A 24892-nucleotide genomic window follows, 5' to 3' on the forward strand; every position below is an offset into this window, starting at 1 on the left:
CGGTTGTTTGGAAATGGAGAAAAAAAATTATGCCGATTATAGTGGAAAGACCTAGAGGTTTTTCGAATGATTATACCTTTAAACTTTTACATGGTATTTATAGGGCAACATTTTTGGGTATCTGAAAGTTTGAGCTCGTGGTCGCATAACGATCGTCAACTAGCTCCCTTGTTAGACCTTGTTTCATGACCACGTAACGGTTGTTGATTGATACCTCCACTTAGAGTTCCACCCTTAATTGTACAAAGTGAAATCACCTTGAAACCTGAGTTCCCCAAGAAGGTAATGGCCCCCACTCGACATGATATATGAAATTTGTACAGCTCAGAGTGATATTGCATCACCGATGACTCAAGAATATCTCGAACATTAATGAAATATTTTTAGTGACCGAAATTGTTAAGACCGAGAAATGTCTTATAGAGGAAGGATGAAGAGTAGGGGAGAAGATGTTCGAGGGACGATGAAGCTTGGTGTGTAAGACCCCTTTTATAGGCGCAGGGAAAAATTGGATTGCAAAGTAAAAATTTCAAATGGTCGAAAACATGATATAGGACTAGACGAATATATTCAAAACATGTTTAAAGTGGTTGAAAAATACGAAGCATTAAGTACTTTTAACCTTGGGCTGAAGAAAAATGTTAGAGAAAGCATGCCCAATTGGGGGAACTTTCTCTAACATTTTTCTTTCCTGCTAAAAGTTAAAGTAACTTTGTAGAATACTTGGAAAGCACGAATGAGATAAAATTATATGACTTCTAAACTCGCTGTGGATAATAATACTTTGCACTTGCATCATACCAATTCAATGAATGCGTGTATTCATAAATGGATTTTGAAACACATATACCTTTCTCCCTATATTATTTCTTATAAAAGGGACATAATTTTCATAACTTTGGACAATCCAGTACTATTTTTGCATTCATTCATCAAATTCGTGGCCGATATTGAAATGAGTCGATAAGTGAAATCCATTATTTTCTAAGAGTGTCAAATTTGTAATATAGAGGTCGGAGTGGTGGTTGTAGGAGCAAAGTCTGTGGAACTGGTGTTCAGTCCTACTGTTCAATTGTGTAAACTACAGAATAGAATCAAGAGAAAAGTCAGAGGATCGACCCGGGGAAGAATTTCGAAGTTGCAATGTAGATATCTGGCTTTCATTGACCCCTATAGGTATGAGTTATTTGATGTGGTCCATCTCGAAATGGTCATATCATTGCATTGCTTAAGCGAAAAGCTGTAATAGAGTTATACATCGAGTTTGGGGAGGTTGATGAATCTGGCCCATCTTTGACCACCGTTGCAACAAATACAGAAACTGAAGCTGAAACAGAAAGTCTTACTATACGGTTGTGCATAGGTTGAATGGCCTATTACAAAGCAGTTGCTACGATGTTCCCGAAACATCTATAGGTAAACACTCATCAAGTTCCGGCATGGATCTAAACTTCAGTGGCTAGTACCACAATAACCTTAATTTGGACACTCAAGCTCAACATTCAATCAGTGCATTCAATTTAAACTTTGGTACTAGGTCGATGTCATGGGGCAGAAGCAATTATACCGGGGTTTCATTGATGTATATCAGACATCAAACTGGTGCATTTTTTAGCAGACATATGGGTTACAAGAGAACCGATGGCGTACTCTTTTCGACTGAGATTGGTGAAGGTACGTCCAACCCCTTACTTAAAGGTGACAATAAAGGCGCAGATAAGGAAAAAGATGCAACCAACTAAGAATGTACATATGAGGAAGAAGGAGAATGGGTGGCCGAAAAAGAAGATGCAGATGAAGAAGAAGTGGCATCAAATGAAGTTGACGAGGAAGAGTTAGACCTTGAGCCAATCCGACAGTGTGGTATGGATGGTTCAGAAGTGGCGCTATTTGTGGAATCGGAGTCAGTTCCAAAGGAATCAAAACCTTCTGGGTCTAATGATGACGCCTTAGAAAATGCTCCAGATTCAGATCCATTATTCAGTGCATATGAACCTCTGCCCCACATGACGAACATCAACCTATTGGCTGAAGGTGGTTTGGATTTTCTGCAACTACCATATAGAACACCTGGTCATGCAACCATATATCATGATGTATAAGTATTGGAAGTTGGGATGAAATACCTAGATAAATATGCTTTCCTTACTGCATTGAAGTGATACAACTTCAAGAATGGCATAAACTACTATGTCATGAAGTCTCATCTTGAGAAATTCAAAGAAAAATGCGCAATACGAGATGGAAGGTGCAAGTGAAAAATCATGGCATTTTTCAAAAAAAAATCGGGCTGTGGACAATGAAGAAGTATTCCATTCCACATACTTATGTTACAACAAGTGCAAGTCAAGACCATTCGAGGCTAAACTTGGACATGATCTCAAATATTATTCTATCAATGGTGAAAGCAAGTCCTAGGATTCTCGTCTTGGTGTTGATTGCGAACATCCGTAGCCAGTACGAATACACTTCATCATACAAAAAAGTGTGGGTTGCAAAATAGAAGGCTATGGATAAGTTGTATCACGGGTAAGGCAGTTCGTATAACTATTTATGGAAATGGTGTCAGGTATTGGATCAGTTTGTACCAGGTTCCATAACCGACCTAGAAATCCAGCCAGCATACTTCGGTGATTGATTTGTCCTTGGGAAAAGAGTATTCAATTAAATCTTTTGAACCTTTGAACAATGCAGAGAAGCTTTTCAGCACTACAAGCCTTTGGTTCAAATTGACGACACTAGATGTGCAGAAGGTATTAGGATCATTTGTTGATTTTCGTTACTTATGATGGTAATCAGAAGATTCTACCAATAGCATTTACAATAACTCTTAGAGAAACAACAAATGACTTGATTTTTTCCTGAGTTGATTGTGCTGCCACGTCTACCCGTAGCCTGACATATGTGCCATATCAGATATAGGAACTAGAATATTGTTCACAATTGAGCGTCATAATAACTGTGGGATTGCACCCATCATCGGTACTACTTACAACTTGTTGGATCCAACTACCACAAAAAATGGCCTTTAAAAACTGAATGAGATATAGTCATTGACATGGGTTTGTAGTTCCAACTATTTAATCGCTGTACATCGAATATCTATACTAAGTTTGTTCTTTTCACTAACGGGTATGCATATATTGACAGGTTATGAGCTCGTCCAACATCGTTTCCATGAAATGTTGAATAACCTGGGCACCATCAACGCCTTCGATACGACATACCTAATGAATATACCGTTCGAACAGTGGATGCAATCATACAACAAGGGTATACAATATGGGCATATGATGTCAAACCTAGCTAAGTGCATCAATTCTATACTAAAAGGGAGACGTCATTTTTCGGTAACCTCGATTGTAAAAAAAAAAAACTTTCGCCAAGCCACATTGTTTGCAAAGAAGGTGACAAACGTATGCTAGACAGATAGTGGGCGGTGATACTTGGTGCGATGACGTAATGAAAGAGATTCAACGAGACACATCAAGAGTGAACACTATGTATGTAGTGTCCTACTCGCATTAGAACCTCGATTTTCATGTCACGGAGCACCCTAGTCTCGACCAAGACATTCAAGGGCATCCTATTGTGTGAACCTAACAGGAGGGACTTGCGATTGTGAGAGATTCCAAGCACTTCGATTCCTATGCACACATACAATTGCCACATGTGGGAACGTACGAATTGAGTACATGACTTACATCAATGATGTTTACCAACTAGAACATATTCACAGTGTATGGAGTCTTGAATTCCCACCCATCCCAAATAAGAGTATATGGTTGTCAGTGTCTAATGTGTCAAACGAGTTGGCGTCAAAGAAGAACCTATGTTGTATCTCAAATGGTCACCCAAATTTCACTAGAATAAGGAACAATATGGATATTAAGGAGAGAAACAATCAACAACGATTATGCGGGTACTGTAAAAACCCAGGGTATACGAAGGCAACATATTCTCTGTATAAGGGTACATTGGGGCCTCAGTGTCGATGGTATTATTTTTATCTAAATAATACATTCATTACAATGCTTCTATTATTTAGGTGTTCCAAATTTGTTATATCTTGTTAACTTACGTATAACTCGCGTTAGACAATAATGAAGACAAATGTGATATTTGAATAAAAAATCCCCATTTATTTACTTAAGTCATATATATATTTACATTGCACTATTTAGAAAAAAAAATACATCAATTGTGTCATCAAGGAGAATGTGTGTAGCAAGGCGGTGGATGACGGTCACTTAGAGGATTTCTACATACAACTAGAGGTGCGGGCCTAAAGACTTCCTTGTCAGCGTCATCATCGCCTTCACCCCCCAGCACATCCCTTTAGGGTACGACTTCGACTTCGACAGCGTCATCATCGTCCTCCATGATTGACTATTGTGTCGTCCTAGCCTCTTATCGTGTATCCTACACTCTTGCGGCTAGTGGTTGCCTCAATGAGCCACCCTAATAAAACAATGATGCAAACGGTGTTTATGCTACTATCGGCGTGTAACCATAAGGTGCCCCAAATCTTAGGTACATCAGCATTGTCCCGGGTATTAACATTGGCATTAACTACTGCATGGGCGTCTGTATCAATAGCAGTGCATGCACTGACATCTAGCCCGACATCGACATTGGCATAAAGGTGAAGAATGAGATGGGTGTCGGTTCCTTGAAATATCTTCCTACGAGAACAAAAGAATCGGCCAGGTACAGCGGTGGTATATAGGGTGGTGCTTGTAAAAAAAATGGGGTTGTGAAATAAAGAGGAATATGTGAAGTTAACTGACCTGAATATTGCGTAGACATAGGCATTGCTTCTTCTTCTAGAGTCGATGACGAACCTGTCATGCAATCTTGTCCCTTCCTATGATATTGCTGTGGCGATCGTCGTTGAATCTTCTACCAAATTTGCCTACTCCTCGCCTTCGAAAATAGCAGATACGGTTTGTTAGTGACTTTGAACCACGTCAAGTAATCTATATCTGCCATTGTGTTTGCTGAGAAAAATGGTTTGTAGATAGGTAAGAATTCTATCCTACTATCCTAAGTCTCAATATGCTCCTTGTGAGTCTCTACCCAATCCTCGTCGTTCTTCCTCACATGTCCACATTATGCAGCTCCTTCATGTCTCACGGTGGGGCAGAATTCGTTACTTCAATTCGAACTATTGCAACACCCGGTCTAATTTATGCACTTCCATTGTCGCGTACACTATCAATGACACTTTCGCGTCCCACATCTCCCGATTAAAAAAACACTTCCAACGGGATGCAAGATATGACTTCAGTGTTGACATACGATATCCATTGAAACTAAAAAATAGAATTGTAAATATTGTTATGTATGATTTTTTTTACGAATCATTGCGTAATTAATATAGGTTCGAAAGAATAAGTAACTAACCTTAGCTTTAGAGCGTTGGTCTAACAACAACTTAAAATCTTCTAGCTCCTCAGGCATTCTAACGTAACATGGTCCGTGGTTCCACCTATACAAGCGATATATTAGTCGAAACATATAAATAAAAATATTTACTATACAAATTACGTGTTTATTAATAAATGATGTTTTTCTTATCACCAAAGGGAACACGTATAGGTCGGTTACTTTGGGACGTAGAAACGGTAGTCGCCACCAAGCCCATAATTGCAGTAGGAGTAGGCAACCACTGATTGACATTATTTTCGGTATCGTGGTGTGACGCAACTCCCAGTATAACATGGACAAAATGACATATCCTTAACTTAGTTTTCTGCATTGATTAGAGTCCATTAGATATAGTCGCCACCTTACATGCACCAAAATTTGAGATTTATTGGGCATTAAAATGCCTCGATTAACCTAATGATAAATGCTTGGGCATATTGTTATATAACCTCTTCATTTGGGTATTTAGAAAGCTTATTGAAATTATCCTCCAATCAATTGGTCGATATTCGACCACCATCAAACCTGTTTGGGACCTTCCCTAACGTTGCTTTGCAGAGGTCCACTTTACAGAAAACAATCATTAATCCCGTGATGACTGGCCCGTCCATCAGTAGATCGAGTTGTAACACTATGACATCGAGTGTGATTGTACACTCACCACATGGAAGGTGAAAAGTGTGTGTTTCGGGCCTCTATCTTTCCACCAACACGCTGATTAGTGTAGGGTCGAGTTTGCAACCCCTGAGCATGTGAGACATATGCAAGAATCCAACCTCTTACAAGTAGTCACGAATTTGAAGGATCGGATGATTTTCATATTTTGTATGAACTCCTCCAAAATTCGATCATCCACCTATTTATAACATAAAAAATTATTTCAAATTATCAAAAAAAAAATTAACATAATTGAAAATAACGAAATTTAAAATTTCGTCTTACTATTACTACTTGGGCGGCGAAAACATGCTTGTTGTCAAAAAGAATTAGAGAGGCAACCATTTGTGAGAAAGTAATCCGAACTAATAAAATATGATATAATTAAAAAATAATTTGTAAGGTGAGAATATCGATAAATTTAGAACAAAAAGATTGAGAGAGTTGAGAAAGTTTGAGATGTAATAATAAAATATTTATTTGATCATTGAAGTTATCTGTTGTGCTCATCCACCACATACCTCCCCAAATTTGCATCCCTTTGTCCATTGTCAATGATGGGGAAGTGTTTTGAGATGTAAACTAAAGTGGATAAATCGGTTGAGAAGACAAGTATAATCGGGACTATCTATATATGAAATTGTAAACATTTTTTATGTTTTGTAATTTTCTATATTTTATGATTTTTGCACTTTTCATTTTTAATAGTTTTAATAATTTTCTATATTTTAAACATTTTTCATAACATTTACAATTTTTATTTTTCTTAATTATATAAATTTTTATTATACTATTTTTATAATTTTTGCAATTTTTATAATTTAAAAAATTAATAATTTATATTTATAATTTTATAATTATTTAATGATTTTAAATATAAAATATCAGTTTTACTATTTGGCACATACGATCTTACTATGTCACATGGTAAAAACACTAAAAAAAAGGAGTTGTTGTTACTCTATAACGATTGACATTTAACTTTAATTGTTAAATGACTTAATTGATTGTAATTTTAATACTCAAATGTTTAATTGAAAGGAAAAAAGTAAAAGTACTTAAGAACTTTTAAAACCTTTTAACCAAATTTTTATTAGCACTATATTTGAATAATGAAAATAAGTGATATATTTTTTATGTTTATTATTTATTATTTTGAATAATATTGTTTTGTTTTGTTTTTTTTTTTTAATAATAAGAAGGTCAAAGGGCTTGGTGCATCAGCAAAACATGTTGAACCACGAAATCCTCGATCATAAATACTAGCTTCACACTATTCACTTCTTCGGGTGGTACTTTTAGGACATGCTTTGTACTAACATTATATTGCATATTAAATATCTTAAAAACTTTTTAATTATGAATTGAATTTTTTTTATCATGGATAAATTTTAAAATTATATATAAATTTTGGATAAATGTATAAGATTATATATGAAATTTGATTTTGTGTATTTTTATACGTGAGATCTTCATTTGATTTGATTTTTATAAATCACTTACACAATTATCATTATAAAATATTTCAAGGTTACATATTACATACATAAATTAATTAATGTATTTATTTATTTAAATATGTATAATTGAATCAAAAGTAAAGTTTTATATATATATATATATATATATTTGAACCATAATAAAAGTTTTATGTATCAAATTGCATATTAAATCAAAGTATATGTATTTTTTATTATAATATTATATTTTAATTATATTTAACAATTTACTTTATCCTAATTACAATAATTAAAAACACAATACAGATTTAGAAATTAATATTATAAAAAAGAAATGGAGGAATTATGTTAAATTAAACTAAAAGAGTTAGATCCAAATTTTAATATATCAGAGAGACTAAAATGCGTAACTTTTAATTTAAAGAAAGATAAAAGAAGAGGATAGGAAAAGTCCGTAGAGATTGGGGAGACAAATGTGTGAAGTGAAGAAAAGAGAAAGAAGCGGCGCGTGGCGGGTCAAAGCGGGCAAGAAGAAGGACCAGCCCATGCGGGTCCCACCGCCCAACCCTCCTTGGTGCTCTTCTCCTTTTTTTCATTCGGCTTACTATATATTCCCAAGGGGCAGCCTCCTCTTCCCTCACTTAACACCTATATAAACTCACCAACTCTAACCCACACTCCATTCATTTACGTTTCTAATACCCAAAAGGTCAGAAAAAAACTGGGATACGTCTCTCATTTTTCTTCCTAGACTTTTTTGTTAGTATTTTACTCTGAATGTGAGTATTTAAGCGTTTCTTTGGCGTTTCCTTTATTTTTTACAATTCCAATACCTTCTTCCATTAGTCCCTGCTGCTTCAACCACTAAGCTTAGAAGATGGGAGGCGAAAAAGGCATCAGTCTTGAGGAGATCAAAAACGAGTCCGTTGATCTGGTATTCTCTTTTCTTTCACATAAATCTTTTTAATTCCAATACATGCATGCTGGTTTCTGTTTGGTTTTCTCTATCACTGAAAAGCGATTTTATATATATATTCGAATCTAGTTTCCCGTTTTCAATCGAAACAGGGGAATCTTTCCATTACTTTTTGGTTAACTGATAAGATTTCATCATGCGTGATTTTTTTTTTTTGGGTTCATTATCATGGGTGATTCAAACGGTGCTTTTTCTCAACTTTTATGAATTTTAACCAAACAGAGTGAAAAAAAATGATTTCCCTTGTTTTCCTTTGTTTGTATATGAAGAGTCAAGATTTACGAGTCAAATAATATTATTTCTTCCGTTTTCAAGAATTTCGTGCACACCAAACATGTTTTAGCGACACGCTTGGTTACGATTTGCCGTTACTTTTTATGATATTTAAAGCTTAATTCTATCTTTTTTTTTCTTCGATTTAAATAGCTCGATATTATATATCTTTCTGATAAGATTTTCTACCATATTTCTATCTCATAAATAGACATTCCATCGTTTCACTCTCTGTATACCATATATTTATCATTAACTTTAAACAAGTTATTAATATCAGGATATTTTTAAAAGTATCATCTAATATACGGTCAGTGAAAATTTTAATTTTACTAACTTCTGTCAGTGTGAAATAATTTTTGCTATTATTAATTTCACATATGCGCTTCCCGTTGGGCAAGTAGAGTTTTCCGCTTTTGAATTATTTTAGTTGACTTTTCCTTTGGAATTAGCTAATAAGTACCTTTTTATTATATAATATTCGGGGGGGGGGGGAAGTATCTAATTCTTTAACAGCTTTTGGTGAGGGTTTTCACTAGTGTGAATGGCCGTATCAGAGGGTCATATTATGTCTAATCTTACGCCTATTCCTAAATAAAGTTCTATTAAAATTAGTTATTTCAAAATTGATGGGCTTTTTGACTTTAATACGGCTTTTTGAAATGCAAATTGAGAAAATGATATTCCCTCCTATGTGTTTGGATTTGGTTTGTTTAATCATGTCGGTCACTTTGATCAACTTCAATTTCACATAGGTGTGAATTCTTGGATTTTCTCTACAAAAATTAACTATAGTAAAAAGTTCGAAAATTTTAACTATTCATACGAGTAGGAGTAACTTGGGTCAGTTAAATCTTTATTCAGCTGCAATCGATTGAAAATTTATTTAATTCTTTTTGAGATTAAAGACAATAATAATCTGCAGTTCATGCACGGATGACAACCAAAATCAACAAACATACTCCGTAAGTGCATTTTCTATCGTTTGGCTAAATGATAATTGTTTACAGGAACGGATTCCTATTGAGGAAGTTTTCGAGCAACTGAAATGTTCGAGGGAAGGCTTGTCAACCGAGGAAGGCAACAATCGCCTTCAAGTCTTTGGACCAAACAAACTAGAGGAGAAAAAGGTTCATGCCATAAACCACTTGCATATGAGTTCGTACATTTTCAGCTTGTATATTTATGCATGACATAGTATGCTACTCTGCAAACAGGAGAGCAAGGTGCTCAAGTTCTTGGGTTTTATGTGGAACCCTTTGTCGTGGGTCATGGAAGCTGCTGCTATAATGGCTATTGCCCTGGCAAATGGTGATGGAAGGCCTCCGGACTGGCAGGACTTCGTTGGTATCATTGTCTTGTTGGTCATCAACTCCACCATAAGTTTTATTGAAGAAAATAATGCTGGTAACGCTGCAGCTGCTCTCATGGCTAATCTTGCTCCGAAAACTAAGGTGAAAATTATACATTCAGCAACCCAACAGTTTGTCGAATCATCTGTCTTATTTTAATCATGTCCTTGTAACATAATATAGGTTCTTAGAGATGGCCGATGGAGTGAGCAAGAAGCAGCAATTCTAGTTCCAGGGGACATTATCACTATTAAATTGGGAGACATAGTTCCTGCTGATGCTCGTCTTCTAGAGGGTGATCCTTTGAAGATTGATCAATCTGCTCTTACTGGGGAGTCTCTTCCTGTTACGAAGAATCCATCAGATGAAGTATTTTCCGGCTCAACATGTAAACAGGGTGAAATAGAAGCAGTCGTTATTGCAACTGGTGTTCACACCTTCTTTGGGAAAGCTGCCCACCTAGTGGACAGCACCAATCAAGTTGGGCATTTCCAGAAAGTGCTTACAGCCATTGGTAATTTCTGCATTTGCTCAATTGCTGTTGGAATAATCGTTGAGCTAATAGTCATGTACCCGATACAGCATCGCAAGTATAGAGATGGAATTGACAATATGCTAGTTCTCTTGATTGGTGGAATCCCAATTGCTATGCCCACGGTGTTGTCTGTCACCATGGCTATTGGTTCCCACAGGCTTTCTCAACAAGGGGCTATCACAAAGAGAATGACAGCCATTGAGGAAATGGCTGGCATGGACGTTCTCTGCAGTGATAAGACTGGGACTCTTACTTTAAACAAACTTACTGTTGATAGAAACCTCATTGAAGTATTTACAAAGGGAGTCGAAAAAGAGCATGTTATTCTTTATGCAGCAAGGGCTTCAAGGACTGAAAATCAGGATGCTATTGATGCTGCAATTGTAGGAATGCTTGCAGATCCAAAGGAGGTAAATTATTTTTTTCTGCATGTCTTTCTTCTATTATATTTAGGATTGGGTCCAAGAATTCTTTAGTCATTTTGGATAATAATTGACCAGGCACGTGCTGGTGTCCGAGAGATTCACTTCCTACCATTCAACCCTGTAGACAAGAGAACTGCTCTAACCTACATTGATTCTGATGGAAACTGGCATCGTGCTAGCAAAGGTGCACCTGAGCAGGTACTTACATTTTCTCATTTTGGAATATCAAGTTCTGAAATTTTTAGGTAGGTAACTTCTAACCTATATGCTTTCAATGTTCTGAAATAGATTATAGATCTTTGCAAATGCAAAGATGATGTCAGGAAAAAAGTTCATTCAGTTATTGATAAATTTGCTGAACGTGGACTTCGATCTTTAGCTGTTGCAAGACAGGTTAGAAAATTAAACTTGCGCATCCTTCATGTTGTTTAGATAAGTAAATCAGAGTAATCATATTGTGTTTGTTTCTATTTCTGCAGGAAATACCTGAGAAAACAAAAGAGAGTCCTGGATCCCCGTGGCAGTTTATTGGCTTGTTGCCACTATTTGATCCACCGAGGCATGATAGTGCTGAAACAATCAGAAGAGCTCTAAACCTTGGAGTGAATGTTAAGATGATTACTGGTGAGAGTTGTCTAGTTAATTAGTATTCCAAATTGTCTATAATTTCATGATGTAATCTTTATATTATTTTTATGACACCCAGGGGATCAGCTTGCCATTGCCAAAGAAACTGGCAGGAGGCTTGGAATGGGAACAAACATGTACCCTTCATCTTCTTTACTGGGCCAAGACAAGGACGCTTCCATTGCTGCCCTTCCTATAGATGAATTGATTGAGAAGGCTGATGGATTTGCAGGAGTGTTTCCAGGTCTGTTTTAATAACAACACTGTTGACAAAATATTGGCAGCTTCTATTTTATGCTTTTTGAAGAAAGTGCTCTGTGTAACACATTTCCAGGCACCTTTGCTACATTTAGATAATTATTTACAAGTTTCATTAAATTTATTTTCTATAGGACCGCTACTCTTAAGTTTCCTCCCGCCTAACAATTCCTTTTCATGTCAATGACAGAACACAAGTATGAAATCGTTAAGAGGCTACAGGAGAGAAAACATATTTGTGGTATGACAGGAGATGGTGTCAATGATGCCCCTGCTTTAAAGAAGGCAGACATTGGAATTGCTGTTGCTGATGCTACAGATGCTGCCCGAAGTGCTTCAGACATTGTCCTTACTGAACCTGGGCTAAGTGTCATTATCAGTGCAGTGCTGACCAGCAGGGCTATTTTCCAAAGAATGAAGAACTACACTGTTAGTCATATCATAACTTACTTTTGCTTGCATTTTATCAGTTTTTTTATCAACAGTGCAAGTTTCCCTAACCTTTCTTCTCTTATTCCTTCACTTTGTAGATCTATGCAGTTTCAATCACCATCCGTATTGTGGTAAGTAGATAAAGACCTGTTGAGACTTGAACACTGGTAATGCTAAATGTTTTTACAAATGGATTAAGTTTTTTGTTGTCATTTGGCAGTTTGGATTCATGTTTATTGCCTTGATATGGAAGTTCGACTTTGCACCCTTCATGGTTTTAATTATCGCCATTCTGAACGATGGTGAGATGATCTTTATCAAATTGTTATATCACTATGCCTTATTGTACAAGTCACCAGGACCAACCCATCATGGTCTTGAATCTGATTCATATCATCATCACATTTATAGGTACAATCATGACAATTTCAAAGGACAGAGTGAAACCATCTCCACAGCCAGACAGCTGGAAACTCAAGGAGATTTTCTCTACCGGCATTGTGCTTGGAGGTTACTTAGCACTAATGACTGTGATATTCTTCTGGGCAATGAAAGACACCAATTTCTTCTCGGTAAGAACAGCTTTTGCTATGTCTCCTATATATGTATTATATTTTCGTGAGATTTTTTTTAGATTTGCAATATTTCCGTGTCCTATATTTCAGAACACATTCAATGTTAGATCACTGAGGCATAATAATATTGACGGTGAGAAAGAAATGATGGCAGCTTTATACCTTCAAGTTAGTATTGTGAGTCAGGCCCTCATTTTTGTCACAAGGTCTCGCAGCTGGTCCTACTTTGAACGCCCTGGACTTCTACTAGTCAGTGCCTTTCTAGTTGCTCAGTTGGTAAGAAAATTTAACTAAATCGTATAAGATATACATGTTGAAAAATATGGACAATTTTGTTGGGCTTTAATTATTAAATAAAGATTAGATACTCTAGTAATTAAGTTCTAATTAAATTCTAATTAATGATGGGTTAATTAGAATTTGATTAGAACTAATTTACCAATGTTATAAATATTAAGGTTATGGTCCCAAATTATAAACAAGATATCCTTTCTAATATCCCATCATTAGGAAAGAGAGAGTAGATATTCTTTAAATTTCTTGTGTGCTAATTTGGAAGATCAAATTCTCAAGATCTGATAAAAGTTCAATTTATTCTTAATTTATTCTTGATGATTTGACATGATAGATCCTGGTTTATTAAGTTTTATTTCAGATTTATTTACAAATCTAACAATTCAATTAACTAATTTTATGATTATAAATGACCCACTTTGATTTTTGGCAGGTGGCCACTTTAATAGCTGTTTATGCAGACTGGGGGTTTGCAAGGATTAAAGGTATGGGTTGGGGATGGGCTGGTGTAATCTGGCTATACAGTGTGGTGACTTATATCCCACTGGATCTTATCAAATTTGCAATCCGCTATGTTCTTAGTGGAAAGGCTTGGGATAACCTTTTGGAGAACAAGGTACGATTAGAGTCCTCCTCTGTGCAAATTTGGCTATATTTCTTGGTGATTTGATTGATGTTTGGGTCTCATTGAAAACCATTGCAGACTGCCTTCACTACGAAGAAAGATTACGGAAAAGAGGAAAGGGAAGCACAATGGGCAGCTGCGCAGAGGACTCTGCATGGCCTTCAACCACCTGAAACCACAAGCATTTTCAATGAAAGGAGCAGTTACAGGGAACTTTCAGAAATCGCAGAGCAGGCCAAGCGCAGGGCTGAGGTTGCAAGGTGGGATATCTAATAATATTTTCTTGCAAAATATGTGAAATGAGATGTTTAATGAAATGGGGATTTCATGGTGTAGGCTGAGGGAGCTGAATACACTGAAGGGGCATGTTGAATCAGTGGTTAAGCTCAAGGGGCTTGATATCGATAACATCCAGCAGCATTACACCGTTTAAAGATGGATGCTATTTCCCGTCCAAGAAAAAAAGTAGTTATAATGACGAACAATCACCCCGGATATTAATATTAATATTGTTATCAATCGGCTTATAGTAGTAGTATAGATTTAGGATGATTTTCCTTTTTCCTAAATGTCGGAATTTGTGTTCATTGTGATTACCTCTTTTGGAATGCAGAAAGGTTAATTAATAACATCATCTAATCCAAGGCTCTTTGTTTGCAGTTAAACATCATAAAACACTTGATGTTCAACGTTTTTATTGTGTGATGGATAGACCCTTGCTTCATCAAACCCAATTGTGCTATCTGGCCAACTTGATAAATGAGGATAAGCATTAAACTAGTCCAATACAACAGGAGGAAATTACCACTCTTTACTTTTCAGTTTCACATATGCGACAAATTATTACATTGCATGTTAACCCAAATTCTCAAAACAAATATTTGCAAAATAGAAAATAAATTTACGAAGAAAAAGAAAACAGGATGAGAAAGAGCGATAAAGTAGACAGACATACATTTAATAAGATTTTAATACGTCTAATTATGCCCTCAGTCTATGAACTCTTTATAATTTTTTAAATTTAGTCCCTTTGCTTTTAACGTCAAGAATTTATTCTCTTATTGTCTGAATTAGACAATTGATAATTTGAATGAGTTATAAATTACACTCTAGTTTTTAAAATATTAAAATGTCACAAGGGGAGCCTATTTATTGTGTTATCAATTGAACTTGGATTGAAATTAGAGGGGAAAGAAAATTGATAAAATTTTTAATTCAAATTATAAAAAGTTAACCAAGTTGAGTATCCTTTCTTTTCTTCAATTTTACCTCAACTTATGGAAATATTAGGAAAGGAAATCAAACAAAATTTTATAATCATTTACAATCTAGAGTGTGTAGTTTGTCCTCATCACTTTTAACATGGTTATTCTTAACAAACTTATAATTGCAAAAAAAAAATTATTATTATTTAATATTATTTCCTTTCCTTACCATTGTTTAGTTAAATAAAAATTGTTAAAACTTTATACAAAAATTACATCACTTTTCTTTACTAATTTTAAGTATCCAAATAAGATAATTTTTCCTTTCCTTTTGAGAGTATTAATCCGAACAGAAAGCTAATTTATAAATCTACCGAGGGATTCAAATCCTAAAATTAAAAGAATAAAGACTAAATTTCAAAAGTCTAAAGACTACAAGGACCGATAGAAAATTAAACCATTTTTAGAAACTAAAATAGCAGCAGTGGGCGAGCGATCGATCGATCTAATAACACAAAAACAAAACAGAGAGGAGCTGAAATACTAATACCAAATCAAGAAGGGGGGAAAGCTCAAAATTTTGGGGAGGAAATGCACTCATTCTCAATTACACACAAATTATTGTAAATAAAGAAGAAGAAAAAAATCGAGGCTGCCTGCCATCAATCCATCCCCTAAACAACAACTCAGTGGCACTTGATTTCTATGCAATTCTTCAAGCAAGTTGTCCAAGGTCAGCTATCAACCTTTTAACCCTTTCTATTTTTTTCACTGCTTTTGGAGCTTGTTTTTCGGTGTTCATTCTACTTTTTTGCCTCTGTAATTCCTGCACTGTGCTCTGCTCTTATCCTACCAGCTCCACTGATCTCATTCCTCCCAACTTCATATTTTCAATTCCGAACTCTTTTTTCATTGCCTATAATTAAAAAAATTATCTTGTAGGTTTTAATTGCTGCGGTGATTTTAATTTACGGTTCGCGGGGTTGAGACGACGCTCTCTTGTTTCTTTTGAGTTTCGTTGATTCCAACTCTAGGGTTTTGATTCGTTATGGAATTTCGGCTTTGTTTAGTGGGGTTTCTATCAACTACTAAAGTGGAGTTTGATCCTTAGGGTTTTGGTTCTGCAAAAATGAGATTTGGGTTTACATTGTATGGTTTCAACTTGGGTCAATTTCGGCATGTTTGGAAACTGAAATAATTCTATCCACCTTGGAAACTCTTGGGTTCTTTTTTTTTTTGGTTTATCTCGAGGATTTTCAGGCTTACTGCTTTACTTTCTATATGCATAGACTGAGAGTTTGGTTGGCATTGTAAGCTATGCAAAGTGGATTTGGACTTGTTTGGTGTTGGAGAAAACTGTAAATTGGGTTTGGAAACGGGTTTCAGTGGTTTTGTAGTTCTGTGAATGGTGTAGGAATCTGTTTATCGAGCAATGCAATCCCAGCAGGGCTCCAGAATTGACTTAGGTGAACTGAAAGCTCAGATAGTGAAGAAGATTGGGGCTGAGAGGTCAAAAAGGTACTTTTATAATTTGAGTAGGTTTTTAAGTCAGAAGGTCAGGAAATGCGAGTTTGATAAGTCGTGTTACCGCATTATTGGGAGGCAGAACCTGTCACTGCATAATCAGTTGATACGTTCAATCTTGAAAAATGCATGTCAGGCTAAGACTCCACCCCCAGGTCCCATGAAATCTTTGATACAAACTGTGGAGAGGTCTCCTGGTAGAGAAGATGCACATGAAGTGACTGGATCCCTTGTTCCCAACCAGAATCAAAATGCAGACATTTGGTCAAATGGGGTTTTTCCAGTGTCATCCCCACGAAAGGCTAGGTCTGGAATACGGGATAGGAAGCCAAGGGATAGACCCAGCCCACTCGGGCCAAATGGGAAGGCTGAGAGTGTTTCACATCATTCAATGGGGATGGAAGAAAATGTCAGTAAGTTGGGTATCGAAAATGGTGATTTGACTCCTTATGATTATAAGAGACCAGTGCAGCATCTTCAAGCAGTTGCTGAGCTGCCTGAAATTGTAAGAGGTCTGGTGCACTCTGCAGAAAAACCAAGGGTGCCTGGTAAAGATCAGGCTGTAGGAGCCATTGTTGAAGATGAGCAAGAGGTGGAGCAAGCTAACCAAATTAATCTTTCTAAAAGTCCTCTGCTCGCACCACTTGGGATTCCATTTTGCTCAGCTAGTGTTGGTGGGGCCCGCAAGGCTCTGGCAGTGGCAGGCAGTAGTGACTTCATTAGCTACTATGACAGTGGTGGCTTATACGATATCGAGACATTGAAGAAACGTATGGAGCAGATTGCAGCAGCACAGGGCCTTGGAGGAGTTTCTGTCGAATGTGCTAGTATGCTGAATAACATGTTGGATGTATACTTAAAGAAACTCATTAGATCATGTGTAGATCTGGTGGGATCAAAGTCTACAGATGAAGTGAAGAAGCACTCTGCTCACAAGTCGCAGCCTCAAGGCAAGCTTATGAATGGTATGTGGCCAAGTAATCACTTGCATATGCAGAGTAGCTCTGGGCCTATAGAAGTGTTGCAGGAACCCGGGCAGTGCTACTTGATATCTTTGCTTGATTTTAAAGTGGCAATGGAGCTAAATCCGCGGCAGCTGGGTGAAGATTGGCCAGTACTACTCGAGAAAATTTGTATGCATTCTTTTGAATAGTGAATGCCCTGCAAAATTTTGTTTATCCTGAAGCTGTGATTAGATGTATTCATTCTGGTTCAATGTTCTTGACAAATATTGATCAGTGAAGGTCCCAGTTCTTTTCCATCACTGACACTAACCAAATGCTGCTCAGTAGCATAAAGCTCTGGCCCTTGCAAGATAAAGTTATGTGTTATAGTGTGTGGAGGTGTATACCCCTGCCACAGAACCAGGATGGATCAGGAAATTATTTTTGAGCAACTGAGATAAGGTGCTTGCAAAAGAAGTGCTGACAACCAGTTGCTCTGTTGTACAATTAGCATTATTTTGGCTGTCTTCTGCCATCTCAACAGATCTCGGGCTTTTCTTGTAAATTACAGACAACAAGGAGGAAATCTAAGAAAATTTTGCAGGAAAACTGTTTTGCAGCTTGTTGAAAGGTAAAATTACTTATGTAACAGCTGCAGCATTGCTCTGTATGTAATTTTAGAATATGAGAATTTGTTGAGTTCCATTATTAATAACAAATCAGCATCCATTAAATTGTCCATGGTGTTTTATATCGAGATACTTCCGCTCAACAAAGGCTGAAAATTCTAGTTGCTATGCTCCAATTCTGTGCTCTAGTGGAGTTTGACTTGCTATCTAATAAATTGTCATTGACTAGATTTTGGGGCATACAGTTTTCGTAGTGGTCATATTACTTTCTTGATTGTTGATCGGATATGTACAATATTACCTTTTCTCTAGTTTTATTTTGCTACTTTTATATTGCTTGTTGAGTACTTGGTCTCAGGCTAATTACTGTATCAACCTAAATGAGTTTCTTATTGAGCTTACATATGTCAGGTATCTCTGTAAGTGAGGATAATTTGGTCTCTGCAAAACCATCATGCAAGGTTAGTTTGTAGAATTCTTGCTATTTATCTGCAAGTATTCTGTGGATTAAGTCTTACAATTTGTATTCTAATGTGTGACTATCTGGAACAGGAAAACGGGCATTTGTAGATGAAAAGGATTGCTTATGATTAAAGAGGTAAAAGTTTCTCGGTTTGGATAATAAAAATTCTGTACCAACACTTGTTCAGTTGTAGTAGGCACGTTTACTACTTGGTGCTTTTTAGAGCATTTCTTGGACTTGCACTCTGTTGTAGATACGAGGACATTAATTTTGCGGTAGAACTACTCAAGTAATTTATAACATACAGATGCTATATTTTGTTGGCCTGATTTTGGAGTTTTTATGTTCTGAGCTAATTAGAGTGGGATATTTCATTATTATATTTTTACCACTCACTACAAATCTTAACCAAAAAACTGGAAACCTGTTGCTAAGTATATTTGCATTATCACACAAGTTGGTGATGGTAAGTTCATAGATAGTTTTTTTTATTATGTTGTTCCTTTGTTTGACTTATAACATTAGTGTTCTCCACTATTTCATTCGTTTATTATTATTATTATTGGAACTCATTAAACAGATGTCCAGTGTGCCTAATTCATATGTACATTTACCTCAACTTTGAAGATGAGAAGAGATGAGGCATGAAGTGGAGAAGAAAAACATTGGATTGTTAAATATGTAGTTAGCCTGCCATATAAACATTTGTAATGAAGTTTGTGTTCAACCATGCTCTTTTCATTAAGAGAGAATGTTGTGTGGTTCATAGATAAGGAAGGAACCTACTTCCATTGGTTATATTTCATGCACGTTAAGATTTGCTGCTACCTTCCATTATTCCTATTTGATGTAAACCCCACCTTTGTCTCCAATGCCACCAAATCAAAAGCTGAAAAATGCAGTTAAAGGAAACCAATGAAAATGAAAGAAGGCTTGAAACCAACCAACCAATAAAGCCTTTGTTACATTGCATTACTCACTGGGTACCAAACAGACCAAAGTAGAAACAGAAAGTAGCTGTCACTGTTACATAAGATCCTGTATCGTTGTTAAAGTGTTAACCCCCAACCCTTAACATATCAGCAAAAGCTTCCTTGCTTTTGCATTTATGTAGGGGATGAAAAATAAGCACATCCATCCTGCACCTAACACACTTTTACCAGAAATCCAAAAGAGCATCATCATGTTCAACAACAGCAGTGTGTAATTTGATTCGCATTTCATTTATAAGGGAATGAGAGTTCCAGTGCTGAAACAATTAGCACCTGGTTTATTAGTTTGACTGACTTGACTTAATGATGGGTTTTTGATTTGATATTTACATCATAATGATCATAAAAATAAATTTTAATTTAAAAAATAATAATAGTAATACTGAAGAGAAGCCATCAATTTGTACAAAAGGAGAGCCTCTTTGCCTTCTTTGGCTGTTCCTCAATCATGAGGTGAACGAAGAAGATTGTGTGGCTTCTCTGCTGATGCTCTGCAGATAGGGCACCAGTTCTTCACCCGCAGCCACTGCTGTACGCATGCCACATGATACGTATGCTCGCACTGCACCCTCCCTACTTCATCTCCATTCACGTACTCTTCCTGCAAATGTGCAAAATCATCCCATTCCATACATAGATGAGTAGAAGAAATGAAAAAGCATGGTAGTGGAAAGTCATATAGAAAAAGTACCTGACATATGCTGCATTTTACATCATCCTTTTCACCCTCATAGCTCACATTTGCAAACTCCGAAGATGCTGTGTCATAGATGCTTTTTTTGAGGCATTTCGACAATGCTTCTTCCGATAGCCCAGTGCTCACATTACCCATCCTCTCTTCTAGGGCTAGTAATTCCTGTCATGATAGCAGCATAAAGCTTACGGTGCGGTTCATCTTTAACAAGCATGTAACCCGGAAAATAAAACATATATACTTAGCACTGACATAGCAAAACAAAAACAAACCTCATATGACATATTATCTATATCCAGTCTCATGTCTCTATGCTGGTCATAAAAGTCTAGGCCATTAAGGAACAAGCTGGTCTCTAGAACAAGTAATTGCTGCAACACAGGAACAGAAATCAGCAAAAGAACAACCAGGCAAAGCACGACAGTTCGAGACTAGGTACCTCATATGTCAACTCTTCATCTTGTTCGATCCTCTGAAGTGCTAATAATACCTGCATAAACATGGAACAGATGATTTGAGATATATTAATGGGCAAAAGTTAATTGCAACACAGAAACAATGAAAAATGAGAAAGTTCTAAATTTGAGCATAGGCCTGCAGGCTGAGATATACTGTTAATATACCTCAGCAATTCCATCCATATTGTAGCGCTGGAAGCTATCTCGGTTCACTAAGGTGCGATTAACGCCAACTTCTGAAGGACTAGACTGCATGATACTGCGCAAACCCTCACTTATACTACCTGCTTGACCATAAGGACTAACAAGAGTGGAGACAGTTTCTGTGGAAACAGGAGCATTCAAATCGTTAGGTATATCAGATTGAGGAACTAGCGGCATGACTATGGGGGACTGGTTCAAACTTAAACTATTTCCATTTGTTTGGTTAGAAGGTCTGCCTCTAACATAACTACTGTTTGACCTCCGAGTCCTAACTGAAGAAGCGACAGTGCTGTCCCTGTTAGGAGGCCAATTCCTGGCTCGTCTTGAATCAGATATAGAAACACCATGGCCAGAACTGTTGTTTCGCCCCTCCAAAGATGACCCACTCAACTTTTTCCCCCTGGCTGAGGAACTAGCCTCTTCATCAGAGTTTCTCTTTTTTACCATGTCTTTCTTTTTGCTAAGGCTAGAATCTGAGGACGAACAACCTGTCAGGACAACATCAGAAATAGAGCTACATCTTAGATTTCTCAAACCATACTTGCTTGTGTTGGAACGAGATGCCTGGGAAGCACCTTGAGATGGACTGGCCAGAGTCTCCTGGTTGCCCAACCCAGCTCTCTGAATAAATTTTCTCATTGGTCTCGTGTTTGACACTACACTAGAGCTTCCCACTTCCATCACCGTAGCGTCCCTAGAATCAGCATCCTCAGCTTCATGATGCAGACCTCTTTGAATCTTTCCTGGTGGAGGTATGAGCTCAGATACTTCTGGCTCGTCCTGAATGCTACTAGTTTCAGATGAATCTGTTTCCAGCTGAGATGGAAGCTTTTTCTGAGGATTCGTAGTGGATTTTCTAGTGTTGCTAATTACAGAGGATACCCTAGAGGAATTTCCAATCACTTCCTTTCCACTTGACGAAGAGTGGTAAGAAGACCTTGCAGATTTGGCTTTATCCGAGCAGCCATTCGGAGTACCTTTCGAGGAGTTCAGCCTACCACTGCATCCGATTCGGTTGCAAAACTGAGCATTTCGTTCTCGGTTATTAACATGGTCCTTCAAGATGCGACCCGATCCCTTGCCATGTACAACAGGCCCATCAACAGCTCTTTTACCAGCAAATCCATCCATCTATATAGCAAGTATCCTTTATATCTGCAAATACATCGAAATAAATTTGTCAGGCAATGATAGAAATCTCCATAACATAACTTTAGTTCAGGAACAAAAAGAAAAACCTAAAAACCATAGTTGCAAGCATACATTGCATTTATACTGCAGGAACTTGACACGATCCATTGGAGAGATCACGATCATTAGAAACATTGCCTCTTTAGGCAACCTATTAACACAAACTGGACAACAACCTTACTTTGTTTTGGACAACTATTCTCGATACCACTTTCGATAAAAAGTTAAAAAGTTTGCAAACAAAAACCATTTCTCAAACTTCAACCCCAAATTAACAAAACAGATAAAAAAACAAGAAACATGAATGCAAATGTTGATGCATAAATCCGACTTCAATATGACTTCACCTTTTTTCCACACAAAAACCGAATTCGGTAACTCAAATCATTTACTTGAATACTTCTATAACTTACTCAACCTAGAATATGTGTGCCATTAACATAATCACAATCAATCAATGCAAAGAAATCCCCAAAAGACAGTAACAAGTAACAATAGTTCAAGGCTACTCCAATATGGAACCATATAGATGAAGAGTTTGGAAACCTATTTGAATCCTAGGAAACCATTAACAAAGTAAAAATTTCACCAAACCCAATTCTAGGGTTATTCACCAAAGGGTAAAAATTTCAGCTCTCCATCAAAAACAAATTAATCTAGAATCGCATAGCATAGTTATGAATTCACAAAGAGAGAGACCAGAATGAATTAAAAGAACAAAAACCACCTCAAGAATTGAATCAATATACACATAAAAGAGGAAGAAGGACATTAAAGAAATAAAAGAATTGAACACCTATGTTATCAAAGGAGCAAACATTTTCAGAAAAGAATGAGCCTCTGGGTTATTGTTTTGTTTCCTTAAAACCAAAAGTAAATATGAAGAGAAAAAAGGGAAGCAAAAGAAAAGGAGAGGGTAGATGGTCACATGGTGTCCAGTATTTTGTAATTGATCCCCAACAAAAGTGGGTCTCTCTCTCACTTTGGGTTTTTCATTTTCATTTGATTGAATTATTCTCCACACAATCATTTTTATTATTTATTTATTTTCATTTTCCTAAAAATAAAAGAGACTTTATCCGTGATTTAAGGGTTCAAAAACCAAATTAAACTTAAAAAGTAGAGTAGAGAAAAGGAAACCAACCAAAAATTTTAATAAAAGATTTGAAGATTTCTTCCATCCTAGTTCATCCATCCATCACTTCTAAGTTCCAACCCACCACACACAAAAATTCGAGAGACTCGATTACCAAAATTTTCTTGGAAAGCAGAATCATCAAAGTAGAGTAATCATTCTTTTTAAATTATAAGAAAAAAAATTCCATCAAATCAAAGACCCTTTTTTTTTCTTCTCAAGAAAAGCAAAGACTTTTAATGGCCAGATTTTTGTTTCTTCAAGAAAAGGGGGTTACGAAAGACGATAAAATTGTGGTTGTTGTGTGAAAAAGAGAAACTAAAGGGGGTTAGATAAGAAAGGGAAGGCAATCATCATCTCCTACCTGTTTGGTTCTCCCTCTGTCTTCTCCCTTTGATAATTTGAAAGTTTTCAAGTGTTAAAAGAAGAAGAAGAAGAAGTGGATGCTATAAAGGGTGAGAGAATAAAATTATAAAGGCAAGAAATAAACGTGCATGAAATGATAGGGAAGAAGTTCCAAAGCTGCCTGCAATTACCAATTGCCAACCAAAATCCTAATCTTTATTTTTATTGTTTATATAGTGAAAGTTGAGAGGAAATTAAAGAAATGGCATTGCAATGGAAATTGATGGGTAATATTCAAAAACCCAACAGTGGCAGGATGGACGGTCAAAGATCAACGCCTCTGCAAAACTCAACCTCTTTTTATTTTGTTTTTTCAATAAATAAATAATGAAGGCAAAAGCAATGCGAACGCCAAAAAAATTCAGAAATGGGGGAAGAGAATTTGTGGAGGGAAAGGAATAGAATCCCTAACCCCACACCCCAAATCCCCATTTCAACAGCAACAGCTGAGGACCCTATCCTCCTGCCTCTTCTTTCCTTTTCTCTTCCCTTGTGTTTATTTTTTGGATAATTTTTTGGATAAATTGCATATAAAATCTTTCTTTTTTGTGTGTAAGTTGATACTTTCTGGTTTTTTAACCCTCACAATCAAAGTAGTAAATACTGCATCCATTTTCTATGATATTCTGCCCTTTTTTTTTAAATATTTGATGTATGTATATAATTTTTTTATAAATAGTAGATTAAATAAATCTCAAATATAAATATTCATCAATTATCTATAAATTTAATAAAATATAATTCATTATTAAATAAATTCAAAATAAAGAAAGAAAATATATTTATTTCATAAATTAAATAATAAAATAATTATTTATTATATATATAACAATTCATCTTTCAATGAATCTAAAATAAATAATATTTATATTTTATTATTATTATTATTAAATTATGGTATCATCATTTTAAAGAGACTAGATAAAAATTATTCATTTAATTTATAATTTTATTATTTATGAAAAGATTAAATGAAAAATTTCGGTTGGGAGGAGGAACACCCTTGCCTTGCCTACTCTTGCATCTTTGGACTCTGCTACTTTCTTTCATGCTATTTTCTTGAGAATAATTTGACATATTTATTTAAGAAAAACATGTGGAGTTGTGCCATATGGACACACTTGGCTTT

At 36.1% G+C, this 24892-nt stretch overlaps 3 protein-coding genes across 15 annotated transcripts; 2 read left to right on the forward strand and 1 right to left on the reverse strand.

The window, feature by feature from the left end:
• Positions 1–8023: 8023 nt before the first annotated feature.
• On the forward strand, positions 8024–14550 carry LOC108486256 (plasma membrane ATPase 4-like). Of its 2 annotated transcripts, XM_017790215.2 has the most exons (16): positions 8024–8481; positions 9807–9926; positions 10014–10250; positions 10332–11093; positions 11184–11306; positions 11397–11501; positions 11588–11732; positions 11815–11979; positions 12184–12422; positions 12524–12556; positions 12646–12727; positions 12837–12997; positions 13091–13276; positions 13728–13910; positions 13998–14179; positions 14256–14550. In XM_017790215.2, exons 1-16 carry the CDS (start codon positions 8425–8427, stop codon positions 14350–14352), a joined length of 2877 nt encoding a protein of 958 aa, XP_017645704.1. In that variant the 5' UTR covers positions 8024–8424; the 3' UTR covers positions 14353–14550. The 2 variants fall into 2 exon arrangements, with proteins under 2 accessions (XP_017645704.1, XP_017645703.1); XM_017790214.2 differs by having other exon boundaries at positions 8149–8481; positions 12837–13276.
• Positions 14551–15432: 882 nt separating this feature from the next.
• Positions 15433–19457, forward strand: LOC108486228 (uncharacterized). 5 transcript variants are annotated; one of them, XM_053029528.1, is made up of 5 exons: positions 15433–15857; positions 16067–18223; positions 18633–18682; positions 18774–18819; positions 19265–19457. In XM_053029528.1, exon 2 carries the CDS (start codon positions 16557–16559, stop codon positions 17799–17801), a length of 1245 nt encoding a protein of 414 aa, XP_052885488.1. In that variant the 5' UTR covers positions 15433–15857; positions 16067–16556; the 3' UTR covers positions 17802–18223; positions 18633–18682; positions 18774–18819; positions 19265–19457. The 5 variants fall into 5 exon arrangements, with proteins under 5 accessions (XP_052885488.1, XP_052885489.1, XP_052885487.1 ...); XM_053029529.1 differs by having other exon boundaries at positions 19312–19457; XM_053029527.1 differs by lacking the exon at positions 19265–19457 and having other exon boundaries at positions 16067–18054; positions 18164–18223; positions 18774–19064.
• A 431-nt stretch (positions 19458–19888) lies between these two features.
• LOC108486227 (uncharacterized) lies at positions 19889–24378 on the reverse strand. Of its 8 annotated transcripts, none has more exons than XM_017790153.2 (7): positions 23723–24373; positions 21608–22187; positions 20994–21520; positions 20810–20860; positions 20643–20741; positions 20368–20532; positions 19889–20277 (listed from the first exon to the last, which is right to left on the reverse strand). In XM_017790153.2, exons 2-7 carry the CDS (start codon positions 22161–22163, stop codon positions 20119–20121), a joined length of 1557 nt encoding a protein of 518 aa, XP_017645642.1. In that variant the 5' UTR covers positions 22164–22187; positions 23723–24373; the 3' UTR covers positions 19889–20118. The 8 variants fall into 8 exon arrangements, with proteins under 8 accessions (XP_017645642.1, XP_052885486.1, XP_052885485.1 ...); XM_053029526.1 differs by lacking the exon at positions 23723–24373 and adding an exon at positions 22296–23318; XM_053029525.1 differs by lacking the exon at positions 23723–24373 and adding an exon at positions 23020–23314.
• Between the last annotated feature and the right edge of the window lie 514 nt (positions 24379–24892).

Source organism: Gossypium arboreum, chromosome 6, assembly GCF_025698485.1.
Source record: "Gossypium arboreum isolate Shixiya-1 chromosome 6, ASM2569848v2, whole genome shotgun sequence".
NCBI lineage: Eukaryota > Viridiplantae > Streptophyta > Magnoliopsida > Malvales > Malvaceae > Gossypium > Gossypium arboreum.

Coding starts and splice junctions, on each gene's coding strand:
- LOC108486228 (XM_017790154.2), top strand. CDS start 16,557: ATGCAATCCCAGCAGGGCTCCAGAATTGACTTAGGTGAACTGAAAGCT.
- LOC108486256 (XM_017790214.2), top strand. CDS start 8,425: ATGGGAGGCGAAAAAGGCATCAGTCTTGAGGAGATCAAAAACGAGTCC. Junction 8,482..9,806: donor AAAACGAGTCCGTTGATCTG/GTATTCTCTTTT, acceptor AATTGTTTACAG/GAACGGATTCCTATTGAGGA. Junction 11,094..11,183: donor TGCTTGCAGATCCAAAGGAG/GTAAATTATTTT, acceptor ATAATTGACCAG/GCACGTGCTGGTGTCCGAGA.
- LOC108486227 (XM_017790151.2), bottom strand. CDS start 22,163: ATGGATGGATTTGCTGGTAAAAGAGCTGTTGATGGGCCTGTTGTACAT. Junction 20,861..20,993: donor ATATGGATGGAATTGCTGAG/GTATATTAACAG, acceptor ATGTTTATGCAG/GTATTATTAGCACTTCAGAG. Junction 20,278..20,367: donor TAAAATGCAGCATATGTCAG/GTACTTTTTCTA, acceptor GCACATTTGCAG/GAAGAGTACGTGAATGGAGA.